This window comes from Aphelocoma coerulescens, chromosome 1, assembly GCF_041296385.1.
Source record: "Aphelocoma coerulescens isolate FSJ_1873_10779 chromosome 1, UR_Acoe_1.0, whole genome shotgun sequence".
Taxonomy (NCBI): domain Eukaryota; kingdom Metazoa; phylum Chordata; class Aves; order Passeriformes; family Corvidae; genus Aphelocoma; species Aphelocoma coerulescens.
In genome coordinates, this window is record NC_091013.1 from 71,482,414 (window position 1) to 71,505,096 (window position 22,683).

At 40.0% G+C, this 22,683-nt stretch overlaps 1 protein-coding gene and 1 long non-coding RNA gene across 8 annotated transcripts in view; one reads left to right on the forward strand and one right to left on the reverse strand.

The window, feature by feature from the left end:
- Positions 1–844: 844 nt before the first annotated feature.
- USPL1 (ubiquitin specific peptidase like 1) lies at positions 845–18,582 on the reverse strand. Of its 2 annotated transcripts, none has more exons than XM_069012509.1 (8): positions 14,326–18,582; positions 13,665–13,793; positions 11,740–12,397; positions 9,066–9,152; positions 8,523–8,652; positions 7,158–7,283; positions 6,342–6,502; positions 845–4,796 (listed from the first exon to the last, which is right to left on the reverse strand). In XM_069012509.1, exons 1-8 carry the CDS (start codon positions 14,422–14,424, stop codon positions 2,896–2,898), a joined length of 3,291 nt encoding a protein of 1,096 aa, XP_068868610.1. In that variant the 5' UTR covers positions 14,425–18,582; the 3' UTR covers positions 845–2,895. The 2 variants fall into 2 exon arrangements, with proteins under 2 accessions (XP_068868610.1, XP_068868621.1); XM_069012520.1 differs by having other exon boundaries at positions 847–4,796; positions 14,397–18,576.
- Positions 18,583–19,108: 526 nt separating this feature from the next.
- The window catches only part of LOC138109317 (uncharacterized), a 43,721-nt gene continuing 40,146 nt past the window's right edge, over positions 19,109–22,683 (forward strand). For all 6 annotated transcript variants that reach the window (XR_011150406.1, XR_011150401.1, XR_011150398.1 and 3 more), the window contains exon 1: positions 19,109–19,452. This is a non-coding gene — a long non-coding RNA (uncharacterized lncRNA). The remainder of the gene's footprint in view (positions 19,453–22,683) is intronic.

Here is a 22,683-nt window from a genome sequence, read left to right on the forward strand (position 1 = left end):
CACGCGGCTGCTCTGATGCCCTGGGATCCCGGGGAAGGATGGAACAAAGGAGCTTCAGAAACCGGTGGGCAGCTGGTCCCGGGTTCTCGGAAACAGCAGGCTGGACTGGTAGGCTGGAGCGGCAGGCACAAACACAAATCCCGGGTGGCAGACGAGATGTATCCAAAAGGGGAACCCCCCGGGGCTCCAGGCAGGCAGGGTAAGCACGGCTACAGCGTAGCGAAGGCTCGAAGCAGCAGCGGGGCGGGCGGCCACAGCCCAGCCTCCAGCAGGGCAGGGAAAAGCAGCTTTGGGATCCCCGGTGTTGTTCCCAGCGGAAAGGAAAGACGCCGAAAACGGGACCCAGCAGCTCTTCTCTCCGCGGCTTCTCTCTCCAGACGCTGAGAGCGAACTGCACTGCCCGCCAGGTGAGAACAAAAGCCTGGCCGGGCCCTTTTGTCTTTCTTAAGTATGGCTATTTATCTCCTAGCAACATGCTATGGGAAAAAATTCCTTTAACAGAAAAAAACTAGGACTAAACTGAAACCCCAACACCTCCATAACACAGTGCCAGCTTCTGATCACTACCTGTACTTGCTATATGCCCACCTGGCGTACTTCCAATGACAGAAAACTACAACAATACTTTGTGCTCTCTTTATGGCAAATAATAAGCTGCATTTTAAAACTAGTCTTAATATAAAACATCCAGTAACGTTTCAAATTTCAAGCAGTTTCTTTAGTCATGAGGTTTTTATTCAACCTCAGCTGAATTCCCACTTGCACAGGATCGGAGGCAGTAAAACATTTATGGAAACAAACAAATCTAAACTGCATCATCTTTAGTTTTCTGTTTCAGAAAAAAAAGGCAGCCAGGAACATGCAGCACCAACAGATTTATTTTCATACCTACTTTACTCTCAAGTGCTATTTGTTTGCTCTTAGATTCTATATATACCTGTATCCACACTGAATCCCACACAGCTGCTGACCAAGGACTCCCAACTTGAGTTTGTGGAGGGAGTGCAAGTGGTGACCAGAGGTCCCTCCTTCTGTCTAGGTGTATCTGCACAGCAGGTGTGTCCCCACAACCTCCCTCCTCTGCTATGAACCCCATTATAAACCTCACCATCAGAACCTCCTCATCTTCTAGAGCAGACTCTCTTCCTCCTGTTGCCTTGTGCATTCTGCATCACCAACCCTGGGCTCGCTGTTTTACTCACCCCTGGGTCTGTGTTGTGTCCCGAGCCAGTGGTGAAGGATCTCCCATGTCACAGCTGCAGCTCATTGCAACCCATTCATGGATAAGCCAAACTCTCATTGTGGTCAGCTTTTTTTTTTGTTTTAATTAGGGAATTCACAAACAGGCGAACATTTCACCAGCATTATGCCAGCCCTTAACATTCAGAATCCATTCATTTGTTTTCTATTGTAACATTACCAATTACAGTATTTAAAACAAAAAAACAGCTCAAGTTCTTCACAAAAACTTACATTTCAAGAATTAAACTATTCACTGCCTGAAGTACCAGTTTGGTAACAATGTACCCAACTGCAGCAGAAATAAGTTGACACCGTGAGTTCAGGGCCAGTGACAGTTTTTCAAACACTTTTTAAACCTAGTTCAAACAATCCAAAACCATTAAAATCTGTAGCCATGCCTTGTAATAGCATTATGTTCAACTGCATGTACTGGAAAAGTAAGAATGAGCATTTAATGTTTTGAACTTGGGATCTAAAACAATGAAAAAATGCAGAACATCTCTAAAAATGCCTGGTATAAAGACTTGCTGATAAAATCCTTATTTCCAAGAACAAGAAAAATGGACAGCTAACCTTGGCATATAATACCCTCAGCTTTGTGTCTATGCATTTAAAAAATACTCCCATCTAGCAAAATGAAAGCTATACAAATCCTGAAACATCAAGGTGTGAATCCCTCTGCTTACTCCCTGCTGTCTTGCCACATTTTTCCATTACTTTTTTCCTACTGACCTTGTCTCTCCTTGGCATCTCACATACGGATGGGGGTGTGCTGCTTGAATCATTAAAAACTCAGTGACAACAGTAATAGGCATTAACTTACAGTTAAATTAATTCTTAGAAACCTTTCTTTTACTAAATGATTTTGCAGCTCATCTGCAAGGTACATCTGATAGTGATGCAAACTCTGGACTGAATCTTACTAATTCTACTTTAAAAAAATAACCTGGCTCAGAAGAATATTCTGCCAAGTTATATTCACAGTTGCCCAGGATGAAGACTCAGTACATGCTGTAACTTTAAATAGGACATTTTCTACCATGTCTCCATCATTTTTTTGGATCCAAGGGGTGTATACATCAACATGAGCTTGTAGAATAGTAATTCTGTAAGGAGTTGAACAGCAACCTAACAGAATGCCAGCCTCAAGTTTATAGTGTTACAAATGATCTTCTTATCAGAGGATGCAAAATTCCCTAATTACAGAAGGTACCTAAAATTTTTTTTTAAAATGTTGGACAAAATAACTTCAGGAGTTGAGTGATCCCATAAAATAAGTCACTACTACATAAATAGTATTTCTTACACCATTACATCAGCAAGATTACAGAACTTAATTATTTCTCAAACTCACTGGAGTATGGATGTTTTTCATATTAAAAGCAGCAAAATTAAGACTCACAGGAACTTTTAATTAAGAATCATCATCATATCTGACAGTTAAAATAACTGCTTCTCAGAAAAATAAAATTCATTAACCCCTGATTCGCTTGTTACAATAAAATGTTAAGAAAAAAAAAAAACCTCAAATGTAAATTGTTCAAGTACAGCCAGTGTGCAATTAAACTACTTATAAAATATAATTTAGTAGTGCTTTGTTCAAAATATACATAATACTGAAAAAGTACTTAAACCCAAGAAACTGAGTATTTATCAAGTTTCAAACAGAGTTTCATCAAAATGAGGTAAATCTATGTCACCTGCCATTGAGCTTGGTGCTGAAATGGAGAACAGGTCTTCGAGGATATCATCTCTTGTAGGACTTTCAAAAGGAAGTTTTTTCACACTGTGTTTGTTTATTGCATCAAGCTCCATATTAGTGTCCTTTACAGGACTGTAGTAATTGTGGTCCTCACTTGTCACTGCTGCCTGTGGCACACTGGTGTTCTCATCGGACACGGTCACTGCCACGCAGCTGTCCACCATTTCCATGTACATACACTCATCTTCGCTCTTTGGAGTCTTCAAGGAAGCAACAGTTGAAGCAGGGGACAGTAATTCCGCCAGTATTTCATCAGTGTTATTATGGCCAGTGCACCCTGGCACAGGCTTTGCATTAAATTTAGATTCATTACCTGTGACATCAATCTGATACTGCAGCTCCCTTAAAAAGCTCTGCAATAACTCACTGTCATTTTGAGATTCAGTTTGCAATGGGGTGCTTATGTCTCCACTCACAGGTTTTTCTCCTTTCATCTGTTCCACTGCTAATCTATCCAGTGAAGCCAACTTCTTCTTTTTAGCATTAAGTTTTTTTAACAATTTTAGGCGAAGTTTTTTTGTTTTGTCACTCTCTGACTCTTCTGCCTTCCCAGAGTTATAGCCAGGTGAAGGGAACTGAGTCACTTTACCTGAGGTACCCAGTGTACTTCCCAACTTATTCCATGTTGGACCTGCAATAGCGGTATGATTTGCTGTTGGAAGACAAGTGCTTTGAGAAAATCCTTTGAAATTTGGTAAAGGATGAGTATTATTACTCTGAGGAGCTAGTAACTTCAGCGTCTCAATTGTTTTCTTTGTACTTCTGCTTTGAAATCCACCAAAGTTACTTGCGCCCTTAATTGGCAGCCGTACTTCACTTGTTTTTTGCACTGAGGGAGTTTTGCAACTTCTCTCATTCTTGAGAGCTGAGGCACTTGAAGGCATAAAAGAAGTATTCTTGTTTAATAATTTTTTTACCCAGCTTCCTACAAATCCTCCTTTTTTGTCTTGTTTGTGTGAAGGCTGAACTGAATTATTGGCACCAGAAGAACTGCCAACTTGAGAATTAACTACAGTTTTGCTTGCATCTTTCAAATCAGGTGATTTTTGTATATTTTCTACTGCTAGCAACTTTTTGTTTTGCAGTAGTTCTGAATTCAATCCATGTTCTTTGTTAGCTAAACTAGTTCTGTCATTTGTTCGAGAAGACGATGAGTCAGATGAATCAGGGTCTTGTTTTTTGGGCACAGGAGGAGTAATATTTACTGGGTTCAACTCTTCTAGAGGTAAGCAAATACTGGAATTTTCATACAACGTGGATTCATTGTGCATAGCTAGACTAGTTCCAGCAAATCTTCCTGGATATGGAGTGCTAAGTGAAAAAGCTGGTTCCTGATGTTGTGGTGTGCCCCATCCATCAACAAGGTTATTTCCCACCATCTGTCCGTTCAGCAGCGATTTGTCTTCCGAGTCAACTAGAACTTCTTCAAGCATCAGTGTAATAAGATCATCATCTCCCAGATTTTCTAAACCATGATGAACAATACTTTCATCCTCAGCTACTTGCTGCTGTTTCTTCTCTGGAGTCCTCACAGAATCCTCTTTGTGGTGTTCTGCAGGTGTTTTGCCTACAGTGTTATCAAAACCACAGTGCAACACTGTGGAATTTGACTGTACATTATTAAGAGGAAAATCTTCACTATTTTTACTCTGGAACTGTGAATTCAGTTCTTCTGGCACACGAGATGCTTTCTTTTCCCAGATAACAATATGAATCTCTGAAGGAGGAACTTCAAATCTTTTATGTCTCTTGCAATACGGACCCTTTAAATCATCACATTCAAGCCAAGTTCCTGAAAAATAGCAACCAGTACAGAGACTTTTAAAATTTAAGTCACTATCCTCACACTTGTCAAGTATTTTTATTAACCCATTCCCCTGACAAGCAGAAGATAGAGGGTTTTTTTCTCCAGAGAAAACTGGGAGACTTCCACTGTAAAAAGATCAAACACAAGAAGAACTTGCAGTAATATTATTACAGGTCAGAGTAGGTCAACCATAAAACAAAGCTAGCTAAGGGTTTTATCGGCTGAAACATCTTGTCTGAAAATACCCTCACAGGTCTGAGGTAAGAACCACCTCTCAAGCTTCTCTGTAGACATTTTCATTGCCTGGGTGGGAAGCACAGTAGCCAAAAAGAAACTGCTCATTTTAATACTCTTGTCTCATCACCTTCAAACTGTTCACAGATCATGAAAGAATATTTTACAGCTTTAAGAATTCGAAAACAGTATATATATATGTCACATAGGAGGTTCTTAACTAGGCATTTCCCAGCTGCTTCCTCTTCCCATTTCTTTTTCATCTCTGGCAGTATGACTTAGACAATTTTCATGTTGTCACAACACTTCATAAAACTGCACTCCATTCTCTCTACAGAGGCCTGAATATCAAAATATCACCTTTTCACCTTCTCTGATTATGGATCTTTCAAATGGTACAAGCACCTTACTATTAGTAATGTTTCTAACATGGATTTGTGCCTCCCACCCCTGAGGTGCCATAAAGTTCAGAAACAAAAAATAACTTCATTAATTGCTCATAGTACCATAGGTTACCTCGCTTCCAGCCAAGAATGGATGAATCACTGGTTTAAAAATAAACACTATTTGCTCCACAGTCATAGTCAGACTGCTTTTTTAACTTTTACGAAGTTATGAAGGGAAAAACTCTACAGCCAAATTACTTTTTCCAGTGAATCCACTGCAGGACAGCACACTGCTGAACAAATCAGTTAAACCAAGCCAAAACCTTCACTATGAGAAACAAGTTCCCCCAATTATTCACAACATTTTAATATGAAGTTTAGAATGCAGACAAAAGAAATCTTTGTTATTATACATCAACGGTTGAGACTATTGCAGTAACCCATAAAACAGTATTTCATGTAGACTCATGAAATATTACGGTAGATAAGAACCATAAACTTTATCTTATCTTTCTCTTTTATGAGGAAAGGCTGAGAGAGCTAAGCCTGTTCAGCCTTGAGAAAAGGCAACTGAGAGGGGATCTCATCAGTGTCTGCAAGCATCTGACGGGAGGTGTCAGAGGACGGACCAGGCTCTTTTTGGTGGTGCTGAGCAATAGGACAAGAGGCAATGGGCAGAAACTGATGCACAGGAAGTTGCACCTGAACATGAACTTCTTTACTGTGCAGTGACTGTGCACTGGAACAGGCTGCCCAGAGAGGCTGCAGAATTTCCATCACGGGAAATATTCAAGAACCATCTGGATGCCATCCTGTGCCATGTGCTCTGGGATGACCCTGCTTGAGCAGGCAAGTTGGACCAGATGACCCCTGTGGTCCCTTCCAACCTGACCCATTCTATGATTCTTACCATCAGGGTTCAAAGACCAGCTTATGAAGTGCTTCTTATCTGTTTGGTATTGAACAATAGATGTTATTTGGTAGGTGTCCTCATCAAACTGAAATGAGTATTTCTCCAGGTTGTTATGTGGCAAGCCTTCCACAAAATGCAACATTAATATTGAGGGTACTCTGACAAAGAAACAGAAAAGAACCAGTTTATTACAATAACACAGTGGCAAAAGTTCCTAATGAAAAAGTAAGGCATCTCTAAGAGTATGTGGTTCTGCCCTTACTATTCTACTTTCTCAGAGGACTCTTCAAATTGCACAGTAAGTGCAAAGGGAAAAGAATATCCCAACTGGATATTCCATTTCATTATAGATAGGGGAAGAAAAAGACCACCAAGTAAGGGATTTGGGGAGTGGGGAAAAGTTGAAAAAAACCAGCCCTGTGCCATAAACACAGTAGCAAGGGACATCGTTCCCAAGTCAGATAAGTAAACAGATGATCAAACAACTTTCATCCACAGCAGCGGCTGTGAAAAGGCTGACACTGGATATCAGTTGTCTGTATTTACTACTTGATAGTTAAGTATTTATGACCTAATTCAAACACATGTGCTGGTCAGCATGTAAAACACCTCTGTTTCATGTTTAGTAAATGCTATTTGCCATTTCAGCTTTTAAGAATGATCTGAAATGTTTAAAAATGAGTATTGATCAGAGTTTAAGGTTTAGAATCTCTGCAAACAGAGTAATAGTTTGTTTTCAAAAGTCATAGGTTCAATAAATTAAGTCTCAGAACTTTATGTATGTTACTTTCAAGTTCACATAATTGAACTTACTTTTCCAAGATCATCTGCTGTCTTTGAGATGTATCACCACAGTTATTACATGGTCCAATACGAATAGCGTTAAGTGGATGCCAATCAGCAATTATATTTGTGAATGTTGTTAGTGTTTTCTTCAATCTGGACACACACACACACAAAAAGAGTAAGCTGAGGTGGTGATCAGAAAACAATAAATATACATACTTTACCAGGAGAATAAAAGTTATAAAACATTATGGCAAGCCCCAAATTCTGTTCATGTCCATGCCATTTGTGTGGAATTCACTGTGACAGCATCACATCCAAGTTAGCCCTGAATTCAGTTCTGCCAAACAGTATCAGTCACAGTTTGTTCTCAGCAGCCCTGCGGCCTTCAGTTTCACATTATTTGCTTTTTCTCCCTCTTAATGTTATCTCTGTTTCCTTTCCAACATACAACAGAGCTTGTACCAGGATCTGCATAATTTACTAGCTAATACAGAATCTCGAGAAGAAAGCAGCAACAAATTACCTGGGAATCCATATTATACATGGTCTTGTTTTTAAAAACCAGTACATTCATAGCAGAAATTACAGAGAGGTTACATTGTATGAAAATACAATGTATCGGATATTAAAGTGAAGTAACGTAGTTTATTCATTCATTAGCCACAGAAAGGACTTCCTCTATATTCAACTGAAACTACATTTTTCAACTTTTAAAAAAGCACAGAAGGTAACAAAGGCTTTTCAAGACATCCTATTAACCAGGGCTACATATTAACTTTCAAGAGTAACAGATAGCATTAATCTCATTTCACTTGGGGATCTAGAATTTTATTATATAAACCTAAGATAGTGGAAAGAAACAGATGTTTTTCAAATAAAATTAGCTGTCTTCAGAAGGTGTCTCTCTTTTCCTTCTGACTAAAAGGAGCCTAAATTACTAGCTTGTACCTGCAGCTACACAGAACTCAATTATCAAGAAATTACTCCCCTGTAATACTATTTTAAAATAGATAAACTATGTTAGAGAATCTCTGATTCTTTGTAACCCAAATGAATATTCCAGGTATTCCTCAATAGCAGAAGTGTACTAGGCATATATTCTTTAGAACCACAACAATTTGTATATTCTCGGCAAAATATCAGGGTGAGTGCGGCCAGAGACTCACACTGTTACCTATTGTTTCTTTCTTAATTCATTGATAACGTGGTTTCTTAAGACATGGAATAGCAGTAAACTATTTGCAAATGAAAAAGCAGATCACATAAAACTTCAACAACAAGCTTAAACTGTATAAACCCAGGAAATCTGAAGAAAACCAACTATTATATACAGATTTTAAAAGGTAAGGTAGAACAGCTATATAGAAGCTACTTATATAAAAATCTCACCGGTCCTGGTATTTGTGGCCACAACATACACATTCAAACTTCCATGAAAATGAATGCAAGAATAGTTTCTCAGCTTGTTGATCCAGTTGTAAGAGTAGCGGAAGTGCAGACACTGGATTCTCCATATTACCTTCAAAGATGGGGCAAAAAAATGGTCATTAAATATTTGAAATCACCTTTCAGTAACTCAAAAAGGAAGAAGACAAGCTTATTACTATGATTTAAATTTCAGTTATTATTTCAAGGCTCTATTTCTAATTCTCACACCAAAGGGACTGATCCATGTTATTAGGTTGTTATCAGTGACAATTTCATGACTATAGCATAATTACAAAGATTACCTGCTCTCTAAAAAGTCAAAATGGGCAAAGGACAAACCAGCTGATCATACTGTAAAGTATGTGCAAGTCACCAATAGAAACAAATGTATTTCCAAACTTTCTTGTATGCATACATATACACATACTTTTGTGTATGACATAAAAGGCTTTACATCTAGGGTTTCCTGAAGGTAATTACTGAGATGCTGCACTAATTACTTACCCAATTCACACCTGAGCTGAGGCTGAAGTTGTGTAAACATTACGTTTCTGATTTCATTGAGATGAGATTCTGCTTTTGGAAGAACATCTAAAGAGAAAAATACATATGGCTTCATGTAGTCATGTGTAACAGCCCCCACACCCTTTCACACACATGTACCCCTAGCATGCACTCCCTCTCTGCAAACCAATGCTTTTCATATTGACCCATACTTGCCTAAGACTTGTTGCTAGAACAGCCAATTCTTGGTATTGACTGATTTGAAAATTAGAGAAGAATTTACACAAGTTACATTTTACTGCAGTCTGCTGACTAAAATCAACTTGATATGACTTAAATTACAACTAAGAGCATGCACCAACAGCTACATAGTAACAATTTTTAAGTATAATGAGACCACACATTAGAAATCCTGCAGATTCAGAGATTAAAAGAAAACTTTAAAACCTAAACACTAAGATCAAAAGCACGAAAATTCGCTTACATGCTTTCTAATGCTATACAATTCAAATAGTAAAAGATTTAAATGTATTGTTTCAGATTAAATACCAATTTCCTAAGTGAGTCTTTAAAATAGTAATTTTAAATTGAAAAACATTTTTTACTTCATATATCTTAGTATGTATTTTCATTCTGCATGTTGTTTCAACACAAGCACATTCTTTAAGTACAAGCAAGAACATATTTCTAGTACACAATCATGATCATAACCTGCAGAAGTTAAAGGAAATATTTAAAATAGCTGTTGAAACTGTTTATAACATATAAACTCTGTGTATAGAAAAAAAAGAAGCTAAATTGCTTTTGTTTTTAAAAACAGCTGTATGCAAAAAACACTGTAAAATCACATAGAAGAGCAGAATAAATTCTACACCTATTCTCCACAACAACACTCTTCATCCAGTTCCCTTTCTACTGTTATCCAAATAAACTGATTTGTTTTGCAGCAATTGAAATGAAAAGGTTTAAGTTCTTTCAAACAACACTGTATACCAACACTTAACATTCCCATTTAAGGGTTACTGCACATCAGAGCTCTTTTGCAAACACTGCCCAACAGAGAAAAACACCTCAGACAGCTTCTAGCAGAGAGCTTCCCAGTAACAGCTGAACACCTAAACTCAAGCAGCCTGACTTTCTGGCAAGCACAGTACATGAACTAGTTCAGAATATTTTGGAGTTTTCTCCTCACTTTGTAACATGGATTAAACCACTTTTGATATGCATTATTTTTCCCAGGAAAGATAGGACATTCTTCAAGTTACCTGTTCTGTGACTGTGGTCTATAAATTCAAACACGTAAGAGTCCAACAAAATGTCCATTGAAATTCATGAGAGGTACTGGCTAACCAGAAAGCTTTATTACTTCTGTAACAGATGATGTCATAGAAGTTTAGACTTATGACACCAATGGTCCAGTTCAAGAGAAATAAAAAACCCATGATCTTAGTTTAAGAGTCTTAAACAGAATCCACAGAACAGAGAATGACTAAAGGCCACACCAGTAGAATACAGTGACATATCCTCCTCTGAGTGCAGCTGTGCTGCCTCGAAGGCTTCCCCCAGCTGCCCATCCCAGCCCTGAGCTTGGAGGCTACAGTCCTCCAACCTGTTAAACTGAGCTGACCTGTTAATCCCCTGTTAAGGGCTACTGAGTACTCACTAACCCTTTCCAGACCATATGATCCAGGTTAATGTGTTTGACTACTTCTGACTAAAACAGGTTAGGAAGTGCTGTCATCTACAGCAACTTTCAAACCTCAGGGGAAGCATTCCTTCAATGAGCACAGCTGGAGCCAGAAAAGAATGTATGTTCCCAGTGATGCCTTAAGAGGCCTCCCAGAAACAGAGACTAGACAGGAGTAAGGGAATAAAAGTAGGTATTTATTTGAAAGGCCTTCAAAGGTACACCTTGGGGAGCCTGAAGCTATTCTTAAAATGGACCCCAAGATGGACCCCAGGTCATGAGTTCTTCACTGTTTTATAGGTTTGGTTCATTTGCATAGCAGGGTTAATTCTCCAATTAAAGCTTCAGTTTTCCCCACAGCTTACCCCCCCTTAGCAGCTCTTTGGTTTATACTTTTGGGCCTAGGACAGTCTTGGTGTCCTTGGAAAGCAGGGCCAGAGAGGCTTTGTTATGTCTGCCTAGCATGAGAGAGCAGAACTTAACAGGCTACAAGAAACTTCAGAGTTACACACCAAGCAGTACAGAATTTGAAAAATGTAAAAGTTAAAACCTAAGGCATCACCAGCTTTACTATTTTTGATGTGACAAGGCAACTCCCATTTACACAAGGATATAAAACACAACAGAAATTATTCTGAAGATTAAGATTAGAACATCCCAAAACGTTAACCAACACAGGGGAAAGAAACAAAGTAAGGGTGAACTAAACAAATAATTCATAAAATCTTTATGTTGGTTGTGACCAAAAAAATTCAAGAGATGTTGGTGTTTGATGCTTTCAAAGACAGCATGTTTGCCCCAAGAAAAACAATTTTGGATGTTACCAGGATTTTGCTAGATAAAGCACACTATTCTGCTAATTCATGGTAATAGTTGTATCTTTTGTGATCTTGAGATTCAATGGAGGCATTTATAAGCGTGCTGTACTAAATTCCACATATTTGTAGCAGATCAGTCTATGAGAAAACAGCAGCTATATTTACTCACCTTTTACTTTGCTCCTTTTACAGGTATTCAGAAGAATAGATGCTTGATTATATTTTGTTAAGAGTTTCTGGAGTAAACATTTTCCATTGTTATACTCTTCTGCTAGAGCAAATTTTAATGTTTCTAAGTGTACCAGTGCTGACAAAATACAATCTAACCAACAAAGATTATGTGTGTTTCTCCACTGAAGACACAAATCTCTGTCATTAGTGGAACCTTTATCCTCTTCGAGTGAAATTTCAGATGCTGTTGATAAAAGTTCAGAATTTGGCAACAGTTGTGTTTTGGGACTAGAAGTCTTTGGTGGACTTTCTTGGTAGTTGTTGGTCTTGGTGGCTGTTTCGAAATCCACCTTCGGCATGCAGGACCCCACATGGTTGCCAGGGTTTTGCTGGTCATTTTGTAATACATCATGTAGGCTTGCCTTGGGAATACACAAACTATTCTGGTAGCATTTCACAACAGAATCTGCATTAATGGTGGGCTCAACACTGAGCACATTGTTAGTTCTTGCTTTTTTTGGATCTGCTTTGACAGCAGAAAAGTCACTGGTATCACCCAATTTCCTTTTCTTATGAGTAGATGGAACTTGATGATTTTCTGAACCAGTAGACGTAATTATGCTGTTTAATGGTTTATAACCAAGTGGGTAGATACACTAAAGGAAAGAAAGAAGGTTACAGTGAAATCTTCAAAGAAATTTCGGGTGAACAAGAGCTAAAGAAAGTACAAAACATACTTTCAAAATGGAATGTTGAATCATAGAATCATAAAATGGCTTGGTTTGAAAAGGACCTTACAGACCATCCAGTTCCAAACACCCTGCCATGGGCAGGGACACCTTCCACTAGACCAGGATGCTTAGACCCCCATCCAGCCTGGCCTTAGGGACTTCTGTAAACTGATATTTTAATTAAATCAGTACATATATTCAACATGTGTATGACAGGAGGAAGGGTGTTATAAGACACTACTGTCTTAGAACCAACTGTGAAATGAATATATCAGTAGTGATAATTCAACACTACTTTTCCAGTAAGTTCTTCCAACCCCTGCAAACAACATGGTTGTGCTAAGCAGAGTCCTCTTGTCTTATTCTGCTAAATCCATTCCTTTAGGATACAGATTGGACATTATTATCTCATGCCTAGGAGACTACTGGTGCCCAAACTGGCGGGGTATCCTTCAGGCTAGCTCAATGACCAGGTGGCAACCAGAATATAGACAAATTTCCATTTACCAGTCTCCAGAACTATACTATAATTAGTTAAAAGCAGGAAAGAATGGGAAAAGCAACTGTGAGACCCATATCTAGTCTAGTTTCTGCTCCTTTAAGGACACCAGTCTGTTTGGGCTTGCTATACCCTCCCCACATACATAGAGCAGTGAAGGGACAGGCAGCAAAATCACAACTCAAATATTAAGCAGCACAGAAATCCAGTTAGGGTTAAAATTAAAAAAAAAAAGGGGGGGGAGGAGGGCAGGGGAGGAAGGCAAGACATTGTAATTACAATTATAAATCTATTTGCATTACCCAGACTTAAAGAAGGAAAACTGGGAGACTCACATCTGCTAGAGTCATGCACTGGTTACATGGATCATCAAATATTCACCTTCTACTCTGACTTGTACAAAAATTTATTTAGTACCACGTGTGGTCCCTTACATAAGAAGAACTCTCCTTTATTTCACTTTAATTTACTCTCTTTAATCCTTTAGGGTAGCTACCTGTGCCTAAACACTGCATATACACAGGTTAGTTCTGTTTTTCCCTATATGCAAGCAAATATCCTGCAGCATACACTCAGACAGGTCCTATTTCAACAGTCTGCTTACCACCAACAAAATCATGGACTTAGAGAGGTGTAATTGTTGAAGGTAAAGGCCTCTGCAGGGCCAAATAAAACTCTTTATTAGTGTAATACCTGAGGATTTTCACAAAGGAAAATGGACTCCTGAAAATTAAGGCGGTAAGTCCGTAAACCTTGGATCTGACCCTTCTCTTTGCAGACTGGACAATACTCATGTGCAGTGGTTTCCACAGGATTACAGTTCTAAAATAAAAACAAACCAAGAAAGATAAAGCAACATAAATTTATGTATTTCATACATTATCCCAAGGTACTTATCAAGATACACAATCATTGTTTGACTTCTAGATATAATACAATATAAAAAAGCAAACTACATTGGTTTCTTTTTTATTATTTTTAGTATATTTGTAAGGTAGCATGTTTTAAATAAATTTATACTTTTATTTAAATATTCAAATAAGGTGTCTTTAACAACACAATTATGCACATTTTATTCTACTTGAACTGAACCATAGGACCCTTATTGCCAGGGAACACAAGCTCAGATCTTTGAAAGACAAATCAATTTTCACAGGAATGCAAACAGTTGTAAAAATAGTGCCAGTAAAAAAACATAGGCACGTATTTACTTAAAATAATCTTTCGCCATTTTTATAGATTTCCGTGGAAAATAATTTTGATTTTTTTTTTGTTAAATTAAGACCAATTAGAAATCTCTCAAAACAGAGAAAAATATGAACTTTGCACATATGTAAAACAAGTTTCAACTGACTTTTCCCAAATACCCCACCATGTGGAGTGTCGATTTCCCTATACCAGTCCCTTCTCCAATCACTTGCAAACCATTTGTAGTCTTCTGGGTATCCATCATTCTGAGCCACTGGCTAACTTATGTCACTTGTAACAATGTCATGACCACTAAGGGTTTTTCAAAGACTCCTGAAAAATAAGAAGTGAATAAAACAATTAAAGAAAAATTAGATTGAAGTTTGGGAAAAAAAAAAATACGAACAACAATGCAGATTGCATAATTTGTGGAAATTAATTCAGAAGAGTATTTCCTAAACTGAAAGCACTTTTTTTTGTTCTAGTGCAGACTATGAACTCAAAACTTTAAATTAAGAACTACAGGGACCAAATCCTGCTCCTGTTGACTTGAAACCAACTAAAATAAACATATATCTCTTCAGGATACATGAGGACATTAAGCTGAATTGCAAACTCATCCATGTAGTATCTTTCCTTCAGCCATAGCTGTTGCCTTTTCATACTTCAATGGAAAACATTCTCTCCCACACCATGTCCTTTCAACCCTTTTATACAGTACAGCAACAACTCCTCACAAAAAAAAAAAAAATAAATTTCCAGGCATTCTTGAGACCAGTGTAAATACTAGTTCAACCTAAACCTACTTATAATATTTGGCAAGGAGAAACCCAACAGAGCATGAATTAAAAAAGCACAGTAGAAAAACACAACCACTCATTTCAAATCAGACCTCAATGGCAACTTAAGAATAGGTCAAAATGAGATGATGTCCTAATGACACTTTCAATGTGTCCAGCAGCACTTTTCAGAATTATCAGGCTGCAGCATGTAGAGAGAGTATTCCCTGACTTACGAAACTAATGGTTGTAATAGAACATAAAAATATCAATCCATGTGCCTTAGAGCACATTAAGCTTTCAAAGTAATGTGGTAGGGTGCACAAGGAACAGCACTCACACAAGGGCTCACACAAGGTGAAAATTAGTGAATTAGCTCAAGGTATAAAAGCTTGCTGGAGTATAAAGGAAAGACAAGCACCCTGACTTTTCACATAGTGGCAACAGCACTATCACACTACCACTCAACTCTGTTATCATATATTTAGTCTAGCTAGGAAGTTGACTTGTTTTATACAATTACAAGTTGTACAGATAAGTTTTATCATAGGATATATCATACTAAAATACATAACTTTACTTTTCAAGGGACTTTTAGTCAATTCCTTGGCCTAACGCAGTCTCAGCTCTCCAGAGTAAATAAAAAACAGATCACATGAGAAATTTCTCACTGCAAAAATTCAACACACACTCAAAAGGTTAATAACACTAAGAACCTGCAGGTTATTCCTTTTTAAGCATGCCTTGGTTTTAGAAAACACACTTAATTCTTTGCAAGGCCCTGTTCACCCTGTCAGCTCTCTCAAAAGGAATGCAAGTTGTTTTTTTCCGGTTATGTTCAGTTTCTGTTACTTCTGCTGTTCTTTTAAAAGCTTAAATCTTGAGATGTATAAGATGTTCTAAGATGCACAATACCTCCCCCAGCTATAATCACTCAACCAATAGTACCACAGTACTGGAATAATGACTTTTGTTGCTCTTACAAATATAATAACGTTTTATAAAAATTATTTATCCTTTTAGATCAAAAAGAAACACAACAAGCAAATAAAATGGGTCTGCCAGTACTAGATATACAGAGCGGTACCAAGAGGTCTGCTTGTACTCTTCGAAGTTTCTAATATTACCGGAAGTTATTGGTGATATCTGCACAATGTACAAAACTTGGGCATCAGATCAACATTGCCAAGAAAAGCAGCCAAGTAAAAGACTGCTGCATCAAACACTGCAACAACTCATTGCAGCCACATGCAACAACTGCATTACAGATGGGAAAGTACACAGGAATGCACGTTCAAACTTACTGGGTCATGTTCTAAACAATTAATGCTACTTTCCATCTTTAAGTCTGAATATGGAAAAATGCAATGCAAAAATATGCTATGGATGTGACTTAATTACCCTCATGCTGTAGCTACGCTTCCTTGAGTAGATGAGTTGATCTAACAACTTGCTGCTGCAGAATAGGGGCATCTTTCTTCTATTTCCCTCCCCTCCACAATCCCTGACAGCTCACACCCTCATCAGACTTTTCGTGAGCTAAATGAACTCACAAAACAGCAGAAAACTTAGTAAAGCACAAGTTTTTCTGCTATTCCAGGGAGTTAAATTGGCCTTCAATGACCTAGGAGGGGAGAAGACAGAAAATATGGAAAAAATGAAGGACTGGAAACATATGGACAACTGTTAAATGGCTAACAAACTGGCTGGATGGCCACATCCAAAGAGCCACAGCTCAATGCAGCAAGCACAAACCAGTAACGAGTGGTGTCCCTCAAGAGCCCATATTGGGGCCAATACTATCTTCAGCCACGAGACACAGACTGTGGGATCCGGATTCTGCCCCTCCACTCTGCCCTGCTGAGACCCCATGTGAAGTGCTGGGAACTATGTAATGATGTGGACCTGCTGGAGCAAGTCCAGAGGCGGGCCTCTGACAAAGACAACACAGGACTGAAGTGCCTCTCCTATGAAGAAAGGCTGTGAGAGTTGGGATTGTTCAGCCCAGAGAAGAGAAGGCTCTGGGGAGACCTTACTGCAGCCTTTCACTACTTAAAAAAGGCTTATAAGAAAGAGATAGAGAGCTTTTACCAGGATCTGTAAAGTACAATGTGCAGTTGTTCTAAATTTAAGAAGGCAGATTTAAATTGGATGAAAGGAAAAAATTCTTTACAATCAGGATAGTGAGATACTGGGAGAGGTTGCTCAAGGAAGCTGTGGATGTATCATCACTGGAAATGTTCAAGGTCAGGTTGGACAGACCTTAGAAGAACCTGCTCTAGTGGAAGGTGTCCCTGCCCATAGCAGGGGGATTGAACTAAATGATCTTTAAAGGTTCCTTCCAGCCCAAACCATTACACAATTCTATGGTAAAAGGGACCTGGGCTTTTGAGGATAGCTGTACCTTGTGAAACAGTACCTTATGAATTAGAATCAGTTACAAACTGCAAAAAGAAGGCAACAACACTGATTACACTACAGTGAAGAGAACATCTTGTTTAAAGGCTAAAAGGAGGCTTTAAAATGACCTTTTTGTAAATCACCTTACAAGTCTTGTTTCCTTCATCAAGGGCATATTGAAACGATTAAAAGAAACAAAAGTGAGGGAAAAAAAGTCTCGTTAGTTAGATTTGCATTCTTTACACAAAAAGAAATCAGAGTATTAAATTTTTTTCTTTTTCTGAGGTCATAACAACAAATATCTAAATCACAGTCCCTCCCTCAAAAACTGACAGTTTTGGCCACAAAATGTATTTTGTTATATGCAACAGTAACATCGTTCCTGTCAGAAAGCAACTCTCTCTACAGCATAGCCCGTAAGTACTGGGCAGAACTGCAAATCTCCATGGTGTGGGAGCAAACACAAATTCCTTTCCTGAAAATAGCCTAACACAGACTAAGCAAATAAAGCTGATGACATTGCAAAACAAACCATCATGCAACATCATTACTCCATTGTTCTAAGAGCTTCTTCTACAGTCAGACTTCTCTGAGACCTCTACATAAACGCTTTTATGGGTGTACGACAAGGGATGGGAACTACGTCTTGCTGACAAATCATTCAGTCCTTTTGACACAAAAAAGCGAGTGTGGGAAAAACACAGCCTAAACTAGTGCAGTTTATTATAGCTGCAGCTAAGAGATGCAAGATATCAGGAAGGCAGGCGATCTGTGTCCCAAGGCAATAGAAATGAGAGGCACAGGGGGTGGATGCCACCTAACCAGCCGTCAGGGCAGGGCCGGCCCAGTGCGGGGCTGCTGCCCGCCTTCCCTCCCTCCCGCACCGAAACGTGCTCGGCTTTTTCAGATAAACATATGGTTAAACTGCCTCCTGAGTTCTTATTCCACATCCAGAGTGATCCACATGCTACCGAAAGACTGCAGAACCAGAAAGCGTTCAGAGAGTTAATCGCTGAACACGAGAAAACCGTGCCACGGGCGGATGTGTGGAGACACACGCGGTACCTCCCCCGGGTGCATGCATCCCTGACGAGCGAGGCACGGAGAGCCCGCACCCTTCACCGCACTGCTACTGACATGAAATACTCAGTCGGCATTTCGGGACCCGCGAGACCCCCCCGCTCTCCGCCCCGGCCGCACCGAAGGGTCAGCGACAGGCCAGGCCCGTCGCGCTCGGCGCCAGCCGCCTCCCGGCCCGCCGGGCTCAGCGGCCCCGCTCTCACCTACGGCCGCCGCCGCTTCCGGCTCCCGCCGCAGCCCCAGACCCCGCCGCGAGTGGCCGCCGCTGCCGCTGCCCGCTCGGCCGCTGCCGCTGCGCAGCTTCCGGCGCTCCCGCCGCCATGCGGACGCGCCCCGCCCCGCCCCGCTCCCGGCAGGCAGCGGAGGCGGAGCCACGGCCGGGCGGGCCTTGGGCTGCGCCGAGCGGGGCCAACAGCGCCCGAGGTATTTCCCGCTCCCTCCCTCTCTCCTCCGCGCCCTTCCGCCCTGCTTCGTCACTCACGCGGCGCGGTGGGAGGGCACGGCGGCGGGGGCCGGTCCTGCGGCGCCTCCCCGGGCCGCCCGAGCAGGGAGGGCCCCGCACCTGCTTCCCCCGCCCACCCGCCGCAGCTGAGGGGCGGGAGGCGGCGGCCCCGCAGCGCTCGCCCCGGTGGCCGGGGCAGGGAGTTGATGGTTAACCTGCGGGCCATTGAATACCTGCCTAAAGTCGCGCCCGGGGTGTGGTTTAACCTTGTCTGAGGCTCGGGGCCTCGCGTGTGGCTCTCTGCCCGAGACCCTGGGGCGGCCAGTTTTGCTGCTGCCGCCGAAGCGCTACAGGGATGCGCAGCTCCCTGTTGAAAATCTCTGCTTTAAATCTCAGCCTAGAGCTCGCCTCCCAGTCGTTTTTGGAGGCTTCAGGCTCAAGAGGTCGAGGTGATGTGGGGGTTTCGGCGAGCGTCTCTGCACCAGCAGCCTCGGGCTGCAGTAGCTGGAGTGTTTGTGGCTGGCGCTTGAATCCATGCTGGCCCCGTTTCCTCGAGCTGAGCTGCAAGGAGCTCAGCAGCCACGGCATTTAGGTCAGTGCTGCGCTTCTCTTGCGTCAGGAAAGCTGTCAGTGCGGCCCTAGCCAGCCTGCTCCCTGGGGCTGCAGGAGGGAGTGAGTCAGGAGATTGTTCTAGTGATAGCACAGAAAATACCTTCTCTCTTACTGCCTGCCGCTGCTTTCCTGACGCTCTGCTCCTCGTTGCGTATTTAGAAAGCGTTTAAGCGCTGTATGACTTGCATTGTGAAATGATTTGTTATTATAACGGGACCGTTGTAACATCCGTAATCTAATTTTTTGCTGTAGTTATTCCTTTAATTTGTGCAGCAATGTTTTGAAGGTTGAATTAATGTTTGAGAGTATTTTGTTCTATTGGAGGAAGTTTTTTTTGCCTGACTGGAGAAGTATTGCAATGAAATTTGCTAAGAATTTTGTCACGAGTAATTTTTTTTAGATTGATGTAGGGGTTTGTTTCATTAGTGCTTTCATTGTGGAGAATGTTTTTTTCTGTGTACGTTCATCAGGAGTGTAAAGCACTTTTGGGTATGATGAGTAGGAGAAGGATCTCAGTTGCTCTACAGTCATTGAGATGGGTGTTCCTGCATACATGCAGTGCATTTGATATGTATTTAATCTCTTTTCCAGTGGCTCTGTTTAACTTCTAAAACTGGTCAAATAATGCAATCTACTAAATGACATCGTGTAGTAGTTTCATTATAGTAGTTGTATGTATGCAGTGATTTTTCTTCTGGCATCTTGGGACTCTCAGAGTATTGTGGCTTTAGCCCTAGTAATACTTACTCGTGATTAAAATACAGTGTTTGGATGTATGAAAATTGATACAAGTTCTGTTTATTAATATCAATAACAAATTTTTAGCTTCTTGTCATTGTAGTGTAAGTTTTTTACTTTTCCCAGGGGTAATTAGGGTCTGCCGTTTTGTTTTGGCCTTCCAAAAACTTTTGTTCAAGTGTATACAGCCTAAGAGATAATGTGGTAAGAGGTGTTTGCTTGTGTGTGTTTGTGCTCTGGAAGGATTAAGTAGATGTTTTTCCTGCTTGTTAGCATGGTATGATTTTGAAAAAGCTCTTGTACTAGATCCCAGTTCTCTGGTAAGTCAGAATTCACGACTCAATATAGTTATGATTTTTTTAAAGCTATCTAATGCCTCCATCTCTGCTTTGTCTCCTCCCTCCCTCCCTCCCTCCTGCCCCCAACTTTTTTGGTAAATTAACTTATATTTGGGGACAGATATTTTAGCAGGTCTAGGAAGAAATACCTCACAATGAGGGTGGCGGAACACTGGCAGGTTGCCAGAGAGGTGGTAGATGCCTCGTCCATGGAAACATTCGAGGTCATTTTGGTCAGGGCTCTGAGCAACCTGAGGTTGGACTAGATGAGCTTTACAAGTCCCTTCCAACCCTTCCAACCCAAAGTATTCTATGATTTCAGGAATTTTTCTATATACTGTTAAGTACCACAGTAGGATTTACTGGTATCTTTTTTTTTTTTTTCCTCCCTGACATTCAAGTTGATTAAAGGAAAGCTTATGCCAAAGACAGAATCCAGAACCTGAGTTTTTCCATATGCTTGAGGAATAGAATTTGTGTGTTGGCAAAGAAAAGAAGCTGAAGTTTTTCACTTCATTATACCATAGAACTTCATTTGTCCTGAACAAAACAGTCCTATAGTAATAATTACTACATGATGCCAACTCCACTGTCCCTAGGAATTGATTTGAGTGTTCCAGATGTGGACTGGTAATGACTTTGGGATCTAGTTAGACTGCTGTTTGCGCAAATGAAGTTTTCTCTTGCACACTGTGTAGCTTTAACTAGATTTGGTTTCGGTTTAAGTAACAGTGCATGAGCACATTACTTATTTCTTGTTTTATTGATTTCTATCTACCTTTTGAAACTTTTTTCAAAGCACAGAAAGAATTAGGAGGGTTTTACAATACAATTTTTGAAGCTCCTTTGGTTCAGGCAAGTGATTGAACATCCATGTCTGATTTAACTTCCTGAATCAGCAAATCATCCTCTTGTTGCACTCTGTTCAAGCATAATTCGCCAACTTTGTGATTACACTGACACAGTGAAGACTCAGAGTCCCCCCAAACCCCAAGGTGAACTCTTGAAATGAGTGTTGTTTAAGGCTTGATATATATGTTGCTTTCAAAGAGTAACAAATCTGTACAAGAAACCCTTATCTGGAACATACTTAAGAATGTTGGGGAAGCAATATTCAAGGCATATATTTAGAAAATTGTATTCAGGCTGAGAGCATATGCTGTTCATGTGTGTCTTCTAAAAATATTTTCACATGCAAATTACACACCCGCTAGCTGCTTAGTTCTAACCATGTTTTTGCTACATGATGCTCCCTGAGAAACTGAGTATGGAGTGGGAGGTACCAGCTGAAAACTTGCTCTGAAGGTTTTGTTTCTTGGATTTTACTTTTGCTTGACTTTCCTTCTTTTTCCAGAACACTTCTAAAATGGCACTTAGCAAGTTTAAATTTTAATGTAAGAATAATAAAGTAACTAATTATATATGTACCTCTTTTTCTCTTTTTAATTCTTAAATATGTTAATCATGTTCTGTTTTTCAGAGGTCTTGTACAGACCACAGGAAAGCCATTGTCTCACTTAGATAATTTTTTTGTATATGTAGTCAAGGTGACTGTGATTGTAAACTTTCTTGCATTCCTCAACTATTTTTAAGCCCACACATTTGTAACAGTACTGATTTTAATATGTGTATGTAGTATCCTTTGGCTATTGTATTGCAGTGTTTTAACCAAAGGGAGGGAGATCTTTTCTAAGACAGATCGCAAAATCAGTAGCTGAAATACGAGGCCAGGTTTTTTTTGTCAACTACTGCCTGTTTAAACCCTTTTTTTCTGGAGTAAAAGCCTTTTATATTTTTATGACTCATTTTCAAAAGTACAGGGGAAAAAAAAAAAAAAGAGGTGCTGCATTTTTTCCCTACTATGATGCCTGTAGCCTTGACAGAACAGGAGAAATCTATATATTGCTCTGAGGTAAAGGTAGACTTCTTTTTTTCTTCTTGGATCCTATATGAGTGCCTCTTATTTTGGCATCCTTAACAGGAGTGTGTTCTTTGCTCTGTAGAAAGAGAGAAGCTGAACACTTTAGACCTGATGCAGTGCTCTCAGAAATCACTGCAAAGATTTCCATTTGGGAATTGCAGCTGGCCTCCAAAATACTTTTAAAATTTTCTTTCTATTCTTAAAGATATTTTAC

Coding starts and splice junctions, on each gene's coding strand:
- USPL1 (XM_069012509.1), bottom strand. CDS start 14,424: ATGATGGATACCCAGAAGACTACAAATGGTTTGCAAGTGATTGGAGAA. Junction 13,794..14,325: donor TGGTGGGGTATTTGGGAAAA/GTCAGTTGAAAC, acceptor TTTTTATTTTAG/AACTGTAATCCTGTGGAAAC. Junction 6,503..7,157: donor CAGCAGATGATCTTGGAAAA/GTAAGTTCAATT, acceptor TTTCTTTGTCAG/AGTACCCTCAATATTAATGT.